This window comes from Symphalangus syndactylus, chromosome X, assembly GCF_028878055.3.
Source record: "Symphalangus syndactylus isolate Jambi chromosome X, NHGRI_mSymSyn1-v2.1_pri, whole genome shotgun sequence".
Lineage (NCBI taxonomy): Eukaryota > Metazoa > Chordata > Mammalia > Primates > Hylobatidae > Symphalangus > Symphalangus syndactylus.
In genome coordinates, this window is record NC_072447.2 from 91,948,973 (window position 1) to 91,964,681 (window position 15,709).

At 33.4% G+C, this 15,709-nt stretch overlaps 1 protein-coding gene across 1 annotated transcript in view; it reads left to right on the plus strand.

The window, feature by feature from the left end:
* Positions 1 to 15,709, plus strand: part of DACH2 (dachshund family transcription factor 2) — a 688,870-nt gene that overhangs the window by 230,860 nt on the left and 442,301 nt on the right. The window contains exon 2 of the mRNA XM_055268433.1: positions 2,878 to 2,916. Coding sequence (XP_055124408.1) covers positions 2,878 to 2,916 — 39 coding nt within the window. The remainder of the gene's footprint in view (positions 1 to 2,877; positions 2,917 to 15,709) is intronic.

Sequence of the window (15,709 nt, forward strand, 5' to 3'; positions counted from 1 at the left end):
GAAGAATCAAACTAAAGGAACAATCTCTTTAGTTTACTTCACATCAGAGGCTGAACATAATATGTGATATTAGATAGTGATTTTTAAATTTATCTGAAAAAGGACCTAAATATTTAAATTAAATGAGCCTGACATTTTAACTGGACTCCTTATTATGTGGTATTTTATTGCCTCTTGTCATGTGTCTCGCATGCTGTTTCTCTATATTATTAAATGAGATTCTGTGGGCTAAATTTAGGTTTCAAAAGTGAGAATATCATATCTGATTCTTATACTAAACTGACTCCAATCAAAGATGAGCACGCTGGGTAGCAATCACTGTTGTTAACTTTGTTGAGCTTCACATTTCACATGCCCAAAGTTGGAAGAATCAAAGTATGAAAATTTATTTATCAGTGGTACAGGGTAAAAATGACCTTGACTAATTCTAAATAAAGCCAGCTCTCAATTATTAACTTCTTGGGTCTCAGCCAGAGTAGAATCACCTTCTAGTCATAACTTGTGCATACGGGAAGGCTCTCTCTACAGTAAGGTTAATCAATGTCCTAATGCGGTACAATCATGATGATGATTGGAACTAGTGAGTTGTGTAGAGAACCCTCACTACTTACCACTATATGTTGTAAAACCTCAGTTGCTAATAGCTCTGTTGGTGATAGTTGTATATTGTGTATTGTATTTGCCACAACGTTCTTGACTGTGTGTAATCCTTGTTTTGCTAGTGGCTTTATAAGCATGTGAATATATGTTATGTCAGCCACAAAGACACATTTTAGTAAATTTCAGGCCTTTTCATCATGACTTTTGTTTCATAGCCAGAATCAGAAGTGGAGAGGGGCAGCAAAAAGAAAACTTTAGTAGGCAAAGAGGAAATAGAAGGAATACAAAACATTTTGGGCCAACTCCAGGGAACCCACTGATTTTTTTTCACATTATAACCTATTCTGTACTGAGCTGATAATATTAGTATCATCATCTGCTTGTTCAATAAAGTTTTCTAAAATGTTGATTATTTGGCAAAGTATAAGGAAAACTAAAATGAATTAATTGATATCACTAAAAGAACAAATTCAGAAGTATAGAAGTCACATTTTACTTAGAATGTCAAAAACGAAATATATCTATTTAACTTGTAGGCCTTAAAGCCCTAGAGTTATAGCTAGTTTGTTAAGCACTATTGTAAAGTACATTCCTTACATTGGACAAGATAAATGAGAAATTTTCAAATATCAAGGTAAACTCCTAATTTTCTAAGTTTTAAATTGTTAATAAAAGGACAGTTAACTCATGGGTGTTTATATATTCATTGAATAATTCTAACACGAATGTTTCTGTAGTCAATGATTTCAGAGTCTAAGATTAACCTATGAAACTCATGCCATAGGAGATGTAAATGATTTTGATTTTGGTGAGGATTAGTATAATTATATATATATATATATTTATATAGTATAATTATATATATTTTATATATATATGTATATAGTGATAGCCAAAAAAAGTTTGTTGAGTTTAGAAAGTTTTATTGTTTAAAAAGAGAGGGATCTTTGGTAAAATTGAAAAAATGCCCTCAAATCCAGTCATATATAGCCCATTAAAATAAGGAAGGATACATTATCACTGACTTGGTGTGTATGATTATATTTTATTTAAGAAAAGCGTCACCTCAGAAGAGGTTGGGTGAGTGAGTTGTAAAGCAAAATCAAATAGTTATGGCAGCGGAGTGACAGAACGTAAGAGTAGGCGAAAAAAGGCTCACTTTCACTCTTACTTCATCTCCCCAGCAACCCCAGACATATTTTCATTTTTTTTTTAGAAAGCTCTCTACAGACTTTGAGCAGAGAAGCAGTTGCTTTTTAAAAGCAAACAAAACAAAAACGAAAAGATGATATTTTTGTTTTTGTTCAACAAAAAGATGATGAACTAACCACATACATTTGTAGTGGGCAATATAGGAAGGTTCCCGTTTCTGTATTACTAAGAAGTACATTAAGGGTTAAAAGAACCACATTAGAGTCCTCACAGTTTTTTTTGCATGTCGTTTTAGATTTCATTGTTCTTTATTAAAGGATTGGAGAACACTGGGAGTTACTGCACTGCTGGAAAGAATAATTATTTTGTTAACAAGGCTAATTATGTGTTTTTAAAAATGGATCTCTTTTGTATGTGTTAATTTCTTTTGTGTGGATGTATGTATGACTGTGTGTGTGTGTGTGTGTGTGTGTGTGTATGTGAATGTGCATGTGTAACCCTTGTGAGGAAGATGTAAGATAATTCAGTATGCTCCAGAAAAATGTATATAGTGATCTGTCGGAGATGAATGGCTCCATGTTTAGGAAATAAGCACAACATTGATATTGGCTTACTTTCATCATCCTGTTGGCCAAATAATAGATGAGAAAAAATGAGAAATGGATTTTTCCCTCCAAAATGTTGGAATACCTAATGGGATGGGAAGGAAGGCTCTTGAGAGAGAGGGAAAAGACATAATATTGCTGAATTTTTTTGGAATTGTTACGACCCAAGGCCACTTTCTTCAACAGAAATCTATAACCTTATTTCTTTGTCTTCATATACGGAAAAGCCCTAAACCACATGACATTTCACGTTATTCTTTAGTCAGTGGGGATTATACTAGAAATGTGCTAATAACATTATTCATATATTTAAAACACTAATAGCAATTCAGGCTTCCTTACCTTCTATGTGCTCTTCCCTGCTGGTGTTTCATTGTGTGTAACCTATCTAAAATTTCTGCAGAATTTAGGAAGATGTTTTGTGAAATATAATAAAGCCTTGCTTAATTGGAAGCTAACTAACCAGAACTCTCAATTAACCAGTTTTATTTATTTATTTTCTGCTACACTCTCCTTTTAGAAGGAAGAGGCAAATGACAAGAAAACAAGCTGTTAACAGGTATTTATGTATTTATTTTTTAAAAATCAAATTCCTGAGAATGTCCTGGAGCCTGTACAGATTCAGCCACACTTTCATAATCTTGTTCCCTGTACTATACTCACTAAGGTAGGAAAGTAGAGCCCTTTAAAATTTTCAGCAGCAAATGCTGAATCTTGCTTAATCTTCAGTTCATAAGAAAAAATGAAATCACTGACATAAAAACTATGACACCTATGTAAAATAATGGGAAAGTTATTCAGATGTCCACCCGCCCCTTTGTTCTGGAATGCTTAGGAAGGTACATTCACTTTTGCAGGGCAGCACAGGCTATTAAGTGTGCTACAACGATAATGGAAAAGAATCTGGCTTTCTAATCTTCTGAGTCATTCTAAGTATTAGGCACAGATATGTGTTGTAGGCATGTTAGAAGTTCTAAAACATTTAAATTGTTTTCTTCTAATATATTTTAAACAAATATTTGGAAGTCTAAGAAGATTTATACTTGAAACCTCTTAAAATATCTATGAAAATCTTAGTAAAAGGGCAATCAGAGATAATATATTGTTCCAGGCCTCAGACATTTTAGGTTGTAGTGGTGAAAAGAACACACAGTGACTCAGAGACAAGGGCAAAGGAGGGGAACCCATGATCCTAAAATATATTTTGATAGTTCCTGTCGGTAATGCCCCTCTTCTCTTCCACACTTCTTTCTCAGGTTACATTAACTTTTGGTGACTTTTTTTGCCCCTTTCTTCAGGCCTGCCCTTGATGCAGGCTTTATCCATATTTTTCTATAAGAAAAATGTCATGGAGCTGTAGGGGAGATGAGGACTACACCATGGATTTATCCTGGGTTTTCAATATACAAAATAAAACATCACTATGGTGGTGTTTCTAGTATCTGTTACATTTTCTATATTAAAAGTTAGTTTTACATGTCATGCACACTAAATAATAACCAAGTGACCTGAAGCAGTGGATGTGCCTCCTTAAGTGCCAAACTTTCTGTTAGACAATGATATCAATGCTGGGGAGACTAAAACCTACTAGATTTTATTAATGACTGAGTTTAACTGTAAAATAGTAAATGGATTATGTTTTGAGTCTAGGCTTGGATATTGAAAGTGTTTCTGATTTTATATGAATGCAATTGAATTCAGGCATTGAAATTGGCTTTCACTTTATTTTTGATTTTCTAGTAAAATGATAAGCAAATTAAGTCAAGTTCTTTCTTCATTAAATATAGCAGTAACATAACTATATAGATTTATTTCTGGATTATCAAAATATACTTTTCATATGTACATATATATATAATATTTTTACATTTATTGCAATCAGAGAAAAACCATGAAGTGTTTTTGAAAGTATAAGTCACTCACATAAACTATAGAGAAACCAGGAGAGTCACAAACTCTACTGCCTACTGAGGCAAGGCTGTAACATAAAGGAAAGACTATAAGCAATATAGAGTGGTGGGGACTATGGTGAACCAGGGAGTATATATTCTTTTCCAAAGTGGTGGCTATTACTCAGTTTGGCTGATTATTACCATGTGGGAATGCAGGCTCAGTGTTGTTAAGATCTGACTTTTTAAAAGAAGCTGGGAATTACGATTTTTACATGAAATTCTCCAATTCTTAAATGTTGGTAACTAACTCAATAAAAAGCAAAACAAAACAAAAAAAGCAACACTGCACAGGCAAAACAAAATCCATCTGAGGTCAGGATATAGCCCATGGGCTGTCAGTTTGCAACCTCTGCTCTAAATTCTGAGTCCTCAAGGTATTGCAATTACAAAAAGAATCACAGTTTGTTATAAATGCACCTAAAGCCTTTGATCATGGAAAATTCATATAAGGTGAATAAATAACCAGTGGGAGTGCTTACAAATAGTTATTCTGGTACTCAAAATGGTGGTTATGTGCTTTGTGGGTTTTATTTTTTACTACTTCAAAATAGGCAATATAGTTTTTCCTTCAAGTGATTTGAAAATTAAAATTAAATTAGTATTTTTTTGCTTTCATGTTATCAGTGAAATGCAGTATGAAACATATTATTCCTGCCATGTCCACAAAAGAATACTTAAGTATAGTTCTCATCACATAACATAATTAATTAAGGTTTCTATTTAAAGTCCAATTTATTTTGTTTTAATAAGAAGAAAGCCATGTGTACAACATGTGTTGTTTTATTTTAAATTGGCTTGCCTTTTAACAAATTCCCAATTCCATCTAGTGAAATTCCTTTATTTTTACAAATGGTTAAAATAAGAAATAAAAGAAATGTAAGCAGTTAACACAACAAAACTTCATTTGAACTTTTGATAGGCATTGGCAAAGATAAAACAAAGTTGGTCATCTGAGATTTTATTAAAAGGTAACTGTTTGACTGATCTGAGACTTTGCTTGTTTGTCTGTCCCGCCATGGACCTTACCACATAATCCCACTGTGCTACAATGCTTTTGACATCTGTATGCCCCTTTCATCACTGGCAACCCAAAAGCATATTTGTCCAAAAAGGAAACAATTAAATTCCAATCTCTCTAGAAAAAAAAAAAAGAAAAAGAGAAAGAAAAACACCCCACTGTTAAACCTGCTTTAATGGTCACAATGATCTGTACCAGAAATCCTTAGTGAGGATGGTAAATTAACATTTTCATTTCTGATGAGAAAGTCAGGAACTTTAAAAAGAAAAGTAAAAACAGAAAGACAAAGAATTGAAGGCATTATCTCAAATCCTAAATAAACTAGAAAAAATCTCATTCCTTGACAAATCATTCTAGTTGCAGATTTAACACAAACACATGTGAAAGATGAGAAATTGTTGGGTAACTGGTCAACACATATGGCAATGTGCAAAATAGCTGATGTTTACTTAAATAAAATTTGGGTAGACAGCGCTGCCCTTTCCAGATCATCAGCTAGTTTTGACCACAAGTAATCTGTTACATGATTGGGATGCAATATGTTTAAATATATTAATTAATGAAACTTATTTACTAAAACTATAATAATTAAGGATCCTTAGTTAAGTGGTTAATCCTCAAAGGTAGAAAATTTAAGAAATGAGTGATTATTTGATGCATTTGACCAGCATAGACATATAAATTAGATAATTCAGGATAAAATATTGATGAACAATTAATCCTCTTTTTTCGCCAAGACATAATAATATCTAACATTTATCAGACGTGAGTTCAGGTGATTTTTCACATATTAGTTCTTTTAATCATCATAACAACTCTATAAGATAGGTGCTACGATTATAATCGTTGTCTTACAGTTGGTGATACTGAGTCACAGAGAAGGTTAAATGATTTACCCAAGGTCATACAGCCTATAAATACCAGGGACAGCATTTGAATCAAAGCAGTCTAGTTTCAAGGCTCATATGCTTTGGGCCAATATATTTTATAAATGGAATCAGGCTAATTAGAAAAACACCTCATTTACTGTTATATATTAAAGGACTTATTGAAAAATGACATTTCTATTCAGAAATCAAGTTTGGTAGCATCATTTTGATAGTGTAATAAATTAGCAAGATTAATTATAAAATAGTTCAGATAGAGCAGGAAGAAAAAAATAAGGAAAGCACAGGAAATACTGAGAAAAACTTGTGGATCAATATTCAGGTTTACTTTTTGCTACACTTAATCCACGGTTTAATTTTAAATATTGTATCTGAAAAAAATTTGTATCTGTGAAACATTAATATTATGAATAACAATAATCTCCTTTTTATTTCACAAATGAAAGATGACCACTAATCCTAAAATCAGTGTGTATCATTGCTGTGTCTTTTTAAAATTATGTGTGTATTTATACACAAACAACATGCAATGTTGATTTTTGTGTTTTTTTATTTTTGTGTTTTAAGATGTATCAAACTGGTGTGATATCATACTATTCTTTTTAAGTATTTTTACATTATGTTTTTGAGATTTATCCATATTGATACATATAAGTCTAGTTCACTTATTTTTTTAATTGTTATACTACCTTGTATAACACAATTTGATAATTCTTTCCTATATCCATAGGTTGATAATTAGGTTGTTTCCAATTTTTTGTTGGAAACCGTGCTGCAATGGACATGTCTTGCACCCATATGGGAGTATTTCTCTAGGATATCAGCCTAGAAATGCAATTTCTAGGTTGTGGGCTATGTGTGTCTTCAACTTGAATGGTTACTGCCAAATTGTTCTCCAAAGCTGTTCTGATTTACTCTCCTACCAGCAATATACAAGAGGTCCCATGTCCTCACATTATTGCCAGCGTAGTAGATATGTTTAATGAACAAACTATTTGAAGAAAAAATGATTCTTTTTATTCTCTTATGATTATATGCATACATATGAAATGTTGATTCTGATCACTTAGCACAGATAACAATGTTTACAAATACTATTTTTGTCATTATTCTTCATCTTAAAACATGTAATTAAGATAAGGATTAAAGATACTATTTTAAATTTGTAAAGTATTGTCTAGGTTACAAGCACTTTCCCATAAACTTTCATTTGATGAGACAGTATGGTGTAACAGCAAGAGCTCTGGGGAAAAAAAAGAGTCATAAGTCCATGGACTTAACTCTGCACATAAATCTGTGGCTTTGGACCTCAGTTGCTGCATCTTTTAAGTTACAGTATTAGACTAAACAATCTCTTAGATAAATAGTATATGCTTTGATCTATGATACATATCTTCCCTTTTCCTTGAAGCTATAATTTACTTATTGTGCATAAAACATAAGGAGAAAATTGAATTTGGTCAATTTGTGAAAATTGTTGTAACACTCTCTCTGGCTCAGTTAATAAGATCATAACTTTACCGTCATTATATTTACATTTCTTCTAATTCAAGGACAGTTAGGGGTGGATGGTGGAAGAGAAGATGTGACATATGATTTTGAATTCATGTTCAGTTTTTCCCATTTCAAAGCATCACATTCTAAATGCTGAAATAAAAAACAATGAAAGCTCAACAACTATTTGTTATGACTTTGTGTTTGCTTTCAAGCTCTTTTTATGCACATTTCTGATTCAGAAGAAAATATTCAAGATTTTCAGCTCATTTAATGTTTGATTCCAGCAGTACTTTTATGGTGCTACACATAACTACTTAAAGTAGAGAGAGGACTCAGGTTGACGACTCTGTATATTCTTTCTTTCTTTTCTTTTCTTTTTTTCTAAGGACACGAGCCCATGAAACAGCCTCAGGAGGTCCTGAGACACGTGCCCCCTTTATTTCTTTTTGAATAAGGGGGTAAGTAATTAGATTTTGTGTTTGGAGAGAGACTTTTTATTTGAAAGATCTGGATCTTTTTTTTTTTTTTTTTTTTGAGGTCTTTATCCTAAGGTTTAACACAGAACTTTCAGCTTTTCTTAGATTCTATCTGTATGGGAAAGACCACTAAGTTAGAAACCAAACCGTCTAATATTATAGGAGATTAAAGTAGAAAAGGGAATCAGTAGAAACTGATTTTATTTAAACTCTCAGAGTTGCAAATATGCTACATTCATAGACACACACACACACACACACACACACATCCTCTTGCCAGCACAGAATATTTGTTATTTTCAATGACTTAAAAAAAAACACTTAACCTGTGAGGACATTGAACACTGGTTACGAGTGAAGCTTCTACTTATGGAAGGTGGCAGTTCTGGCAAACAAAATATAAATCAGTTAATCTCTTGTGATGAAGACGTTCTTAGAGACCTTTCTTTCTATATGTAGTCCTGGGAAAATGTTTTGACTATAGCATTCCTAGAAAGTGAATTGACCTCCTACAGAGTTTCAACACCAGGTATTACAAGAAAATTGTGGTTCACACACTTTGTTCAAATTATCTTCAGATTAATACAATTTGCATACATGTACCTAATTGTCCAAATGTAACAATAAGCCTAGAGAATCCCACGTAAGTTGCTTTGGGCCTGTTTGTTAATGGACTGTGGGGCCCATATTTAAGACTTTTCATTGCTATTTTTGCTAATTGCCATCCTGTTTTTAGTTTAAGCATACTCTAGAAACCACTTTTTTATTGTGTTGCTCCCACTAGTTCAGAGAATCAAAATCTCTGCCAAGATACTCTACAGTATTTCTGCCTAGATCCTACCTATCCTACGTGGAGATTCAACTGCGTTATCTAATTTTTTTTCATAAACACGAAATAAATCACTTAAAACACAAGCTATCTCAAAATCTTTAATACAGTTTCAAAGATGTAGGTCAGAACATTTTCAAGACAACACTCCTTGGACATATTTCACCAAGTAACTGACAAGACTATTGGGAAATTAGTACTCTCCTTAAAAAATATATTGCAGCTGCTCAGTATTTATTAAAAAACAAGAAAGGAGGAAATATGAACATTGTCATATGGCCTTTATCACCTGCATTATTCAGAAATGCTATATGTATTTGAGACGTTGATAGATCTCTATTCACAAAACCAATTGCAGTCGTTCCTTGAACTACTCCTTATTGAGTATCCCCACTTTTGTTAGTCTGAACGAAGCCTTGGCAAACAAAACTTGTTATCTTTTATCAAAAAAACGTCAAAACCATGGACACGTTTGTCTTGACCACTGACTTCAAGAATACCCATGTGCTTTGCCAAGGACGGCATCTCGATACTGCTACTATAATATTACTATAAAATATTTTATTTTATTATTGAAAACCCAGTTTGAACCTTGAGCAACTCATTTACATGCTGTTTCTTTGGGATTACCTACATTCTTGTCCACTCTGACCTTGTAGTATTTCTCACAGTTGGAAATGTAATGCTGAGTGACTAAGATAATGTTGTTTACACAGACTTTAAGTGGAGTGACATTATAGTCAAGCAAGTGTCACATCACCCAATGTGAAGGAAGACTTAATTACCATAATCCTGTGAATACTAAAATTTCTTAGCCACGTGTAGCATAGTAATGTAATGTTTTGCATGTACATTTAATAATGCAAAGGTGTCTCAGGCTGTGTGTTTCTTTAAAAATGAAAGCAAAGTGGGATTACAGAAAGAAAATAGACTTTTGAAATTGGAGGATACTTATCTGAATGTTCAGGTGAAGTCTGTCGTTTCTTTTAAACTCCAAAGAGTTGCCTAGTGATGTGAAAATGAAGGGACTGCTGAAATATCCATAAATCTATACACCAATGAGTAGGGTGACAGACCATGAATTTCTCTGGAGGGCACAGGGTAGATGTAACTAAATGACTGAGACAGGATAAAGAGGAAAGGCTCATAACTACCTATTATTGTGCAATGGGGAACATATCATTAATTTACAAAAGAGTGGTGACATTTTCTAAAATTGTATAGCCCTATTCTTAAAAGTTTGTCAGTGTAACTAATTAGTTTCTAAAATGGAGTTGATTCTAAGACCCAGTATGAATGCATTTGAAAAGGCAAGGCATTGTCCCTAAATTGGTAGGGTTTGTAATACATCTTGATGAATGCTACAAAAATAATGTTAAGAAATAGGACTATTATGGTTTGTAGTCCTTGAAGGAATTATGCTCCATGGCAACGTGCCCTAAAGACATGTCCTGCTTTCTGTTTTTGATAACACTGAGTTTTCAATACAAAGAATTCAATTGCTCAATGGGTTCTTCTCCCAGTGTATGAGGACTCTAAAGATCTGTTGTTATTTCAGGCCATCATTGGAATTTTTGTTTTTAAACTAATGTTAATGTTCAAAAGAGGGCAAGTATAAAATGAATCAGCAATAAAATGTGAAGTTCTTTTTAAAATAAATCCATTAGAAAGGTGAGATGTAAAAAATGTGTAGCTCATCAATAGATTTATGTAAGTGATATTCATAATTTATGATTCAAAATACTGTATCATCTGACAGTGTTCCAGATGTTTTTAAAAATATGTAAAAGCTATTAAAACATATAAAACATCGAAGCCTGTTAATAATAGCAGCCATGCTTTACAATTAGGAGAGTTTAAAAGGATTGTGAACTGATTTATCATTATAAAATACTCTTCCAATAGAGAATACTTTTTCTGAAATATATAAACAAAATTTTCTTTGGTTTTCATTTGAACATTTTTATTTCAATTTGGACATTTTCCTTTTAGCTGGCTAGTCCTAGCCAAACAGTATATTAGTGTAACATAGTTTGTCAACAAATCTGTATTGTTTTGTTGCTTTAAAATGAAACTAGTCTAAATTACAAAAATGGTGATGTTATATGCTTTATGCTGCAAGTTTTACAAATACCCACTAAATCACATATTAATGTTTCTAACATATTAGGTATAAAGAAGGTAGTAGTTTTTATTTTTTATCATCAATTTTACTTGGCATTATAGCACCCACTGTATTCAGAACATTAAGTGAAGGGATTTGGAACATCTGATTGACACATCCCATTTAGAAATGGTGTATACATAGAGGCAGCCCTCTGTATCCATGGTTCTGCATCCTTGGATTGAAAATATCTGAAAAAAAATAAACAAACAATAAAAATAGCAAGACAGCAATAAAAACAAATACAAATAAAGGTTCAGTATACAACAATTTACATAGCATCCACGTTGTATTAGGTATTATAAATAATTTAGAGATGATTTAGAGCATATAGAAGGATGGGCACAGGTTATATGCAAATACCCTGTCATTTTACATAAGGGACTTGAGAATCCATAGATTTTTGTATCTTTGAGGGTCCTGGAACCAATCCCCCTGGGATATCGAGTGATGACTATATTTTACTTTTTAGTAGCATTAAAATCACATTGTGCTTTACATAGTTTATGACTGTCCAGCTCTCTGTCTTCAAAAATCACTCCGAATTTTGGAACTAAATTAGATACAATTAATGTAGGGTAAAGCACTTTTTAATAATCTTGGGTTCAGCACAGAAGTGGTTAAAGGCAGTGTGTGTGTTTTTAAATACACTTTTATTTTTAGGACAGTTTTAAAAATAAAATACAGAAAGAAAGCAAATACTGCACTGAAAGCTCCCATTCACCCCGTAACCAGTTTCCTCTGTTGTTAACATCTTACAATTACAGAATCAATTTGTCCCAACTAATGAACCAGTATTGATACACTGTTAACTAAGTTTATACTTTGCTCATATTTCTTCAGTTTTTCTCTAATGTTTCTTTTTCTGTTCCAAAATGTAGGACATCACACTTTATTTAATCCGCAGGTCTCTTAAAGCTCCTCTCAGCTGTAACAGTTTCTCTCCTTGTTTTCAACGACCTTGATAGTTTTGAGGAGTAGTGGTCAGGTATTTGTAGGATGTCCCTCAATCGGGGTTCACCTGATGCTTTTTTCATGATTAACTTGGGGTCATGTGTTTTTTGGGGAAAGACCTCAGAGGCAAAATGCCATTTTCATCATATCATGTCAAGGGTATATACTATTGTTTTGACTTATTACTGTTGAGATTGACCTTGATCACGGGGCTCAGGAAGTATGTCAGGTTTTTCTATTGTAAAGTCTACTCTCTTTCTTTTTTGTTTTCTTTCTTTCTATATACTCTTTGGCAGTCTTTGGAAAGCAGTCACTGTGCAAAATTATTTGGAATTCTTCTAAATGGGAGATTTCCTTTTCTGTCACATTTATGTATTTATTCAATTACTTATTTATATCAGCATAGACTTCTAGGTGTTTATTTTATACTTTGGGTTATAATCCGGTACTGCAATATTTATTTTATTGCTTAAATTGTTTCAGCTTTGGCCATTGGGAGCTCTTTCAGTAGGCTCCTGCGTACCTTTGACATGCCCCCAACATTGTGCATTTTTTCATACACTTCCTTACTTTCTTGCACTAGACGTTCCAGACTCATCTTGTATATTTCCTGCTCCAGTCCTAGAGTCAGAAACCATTTCTTCAAGTAGTGGTTAGGATAATTTTTGATCTGCTCAATCCTAAGACAGTGCTAAAGGTGGCCAAAAAAGAGGGTCAGAGAGTCTCTCTTGGTTTCATTTTCTTGTTTGTCTCCTACATTTTCCGTCATCCTAGTAATGCACATAAGTCTTATTCTCTCACCATATGAATTTGCCCATTACTCTCATAACATCCAGAAGCAAGAAAAGAATGAAAAGCCTCATAGTCTTCTACAGTCACACACCTTAATTTTCATGCATAGGTTTAGAAATGTGCTATGTAAGTCCAAGATACATGTCCTACCTGAAACCTATCCCCTTATCCCGCATCCCAATACACTACTTAATCTTCAGTTTGTGAGTCACTCTGGGCTCATTTTATTTTTCTCAGCGCATTGAGGTCAAATAAATTTGGGAAATATAGGATTAAATAGAGGTAAACAAACTTGGTTACTGCAGGTCTTCTTGGAGCCTATAATTTGTTAATTTGCTTTGTGATTCTATAAGAAAATATATTATACAGAAGACTTTCCCATCTTTTTTGATTAAAGTAGCTTTTTGTTCTGGAAACTAGTATTCCATAAAACACACTTTAGGAAATGCCGTACGAATGGTAAGAGGCTGGAATTTGTCTTTGGAAGTCTTGTGTTCGGTCCCTCACTGGACCATATACTAGCTCTATGATCACAAGCAAATCACTTAACATCTAGAAGTCTCTATTTTTTTAATCCATAAAATGAACCTAGGAATTTCTCTTCCAGGGTTGTTATGAAAAGCAAAAATGAGTAAAACCAAAACTTACAAGAATTCTTTGAAAATGCATAATGCAATGCAAATTTCCTAAGCACTGTAAAGGTCGGGACCATGCCTTTATTTTGCTAACCATATTTTCCTGGCATTTAGGTTTCAATATTCAATAAATATTTATTGAGCAATTGAATTATATTACTAATACTTACATTATTTTCTATTTCTCACCAAGTATTGTATAGCAGTTTACGACGTTTTATAAATTACTTTTTGATATTAGAAGTCCATGTAACAAAATGCAGGCAGAAACATACAGTTGAAAAGGCTATATATATGCAAAAAAAGCCCCCAAACTTTTGATTCCAGCCTTTGTTTTGCTGAGCATGTGCTCCCAGCCAATGGCTGGCTGCCTTCTGATTAGTTTTCATTGCTTCAAGCTGACCAGATTTTCCTTTGAAATAAGGGCACTGAAGCTTTCACCTCAATTCTGTGGTGATGTAAAATTCCTGCTGCAGAGTCACTGAGCTGGTGCTAGAAGAAGAGGAGCACCTGTGAGCACAGGCTGTCAGGAGGCCCTTGGAGCCCTAGAGTGTTGAGGCTACAGCTGCTGGGTTGAAAAGCAGTTGGAAGCGCTTTGTCACTCCTTCTTGTGCAACCACAGGAGATCCACTAAAGGATTTTTACTTTCTTTGGATGTATAATTTGTGTTATCAGGAGTTATGGAAAGGATCTCTTTTATAAAATTGAAGACAGAGTGAAGCTTTGATGGGGGTGGCAAGTTAGGCCCTGTTAAGCAATATATTTTGGTGAGAATAGTTTGGAGATAGTAATAGGGCCCTCATGTCTCCCATTTTGCCCAGTTCCCCACAAACCAATGTATTCTGTACGTATTCCCAGAGGTAAACTTTTCAGTTTCTAGCTTCTCTTTACAGAGAATCAGCTGGAGCATGTTTATTTTATTTGAATGTGAGAAGTTGTCAGCCTCCCTGGAAATGCTACGTTAATATTTGAAGTCCAGGAAGAACCCATGTAGCTTTGGAAATTGCAAAAATATTTCAATCAAATTCTAGGCTTTGGGATTAGTGAGACAATGGTCAAGATCAGTTTAGGGGGTCTTTCCTTTCTTAATATTTAAATCATAATTATATATACTAGCATACCTTTGTCCATTATGTAATTCATGAATGCTAGAAAACAAATATTTTAGTTAAAAAAAACTCTGTATGGGATAATGGTGGCCTAACATTTTCCACAGGTGTTGGTCAGAGTCAGAAATTCTCTAATGATAGTTAATTTTATGGCATTGCTCTTATTCACACTCTGAAATAGCAATTTTCTCCCCATCTTTATCTCTCTTGCTCAAAAAAATACAGACTTTAAGGCTTATATAAAATATGTATTTCGGTGAGAAAGGGAGGGCTTAATTTTAGACTATATATTACTATGACTTTACTGCCTTATGGATTTATTATTATTCCCTGACCCCACACCTGAAACTACTGCTTTCTTTCAAAAGCTAGACTACTCATTCGTAGTATCAACTGGTACTGTCATTTAAATTATTCACTACAGCTTTCAACCAAATATGTTAGTTCTTTATTTGATTGAAATGAATAGATGGACACTCTTGCAAGTATGTTCCTGACAATTTTGCAACCTTATTAGGTAAAGTATAACCATCTTCTTTTAAATGATCAGTTATGGGAAGGAGTTTTAAGTGAATATTTCAACCTTAATCCATAAATTACATTTAGGAATCTTTCCTTGCACTTTACAAATTTATTGAGTTTACTGAACTTGTAGCAGCACAGCTAAATTCCAGCAACTGCAAAAATAATTAGTGACATTAAGTTGAAAATGTTGTAAACAAGTGAAGTTATTATTCATTCTGTACCACACTACAAATGTGGGAGGACAAGTTAAATGATAAATTAGGCATGAACTGCTTTAATCTGTAACCTGAACATGTTAGCAAATGGCTTGCGTTTGTAATTAGTATTTATGGCCACAGGAGAGTGCCTCTTTAAAAACAGTGACAGAAAATTGATCAGTTTAGGTCGTCATAGCAACCAAAAAGTCCCATTGCTTCTGTTAGGTTTAGGTTATTATGCTATATACCCATGCTTAGAAATATATTTATGAACTGTAAAGATAAACTACTCAATAATGTAAAAGAGGTTGGGATGC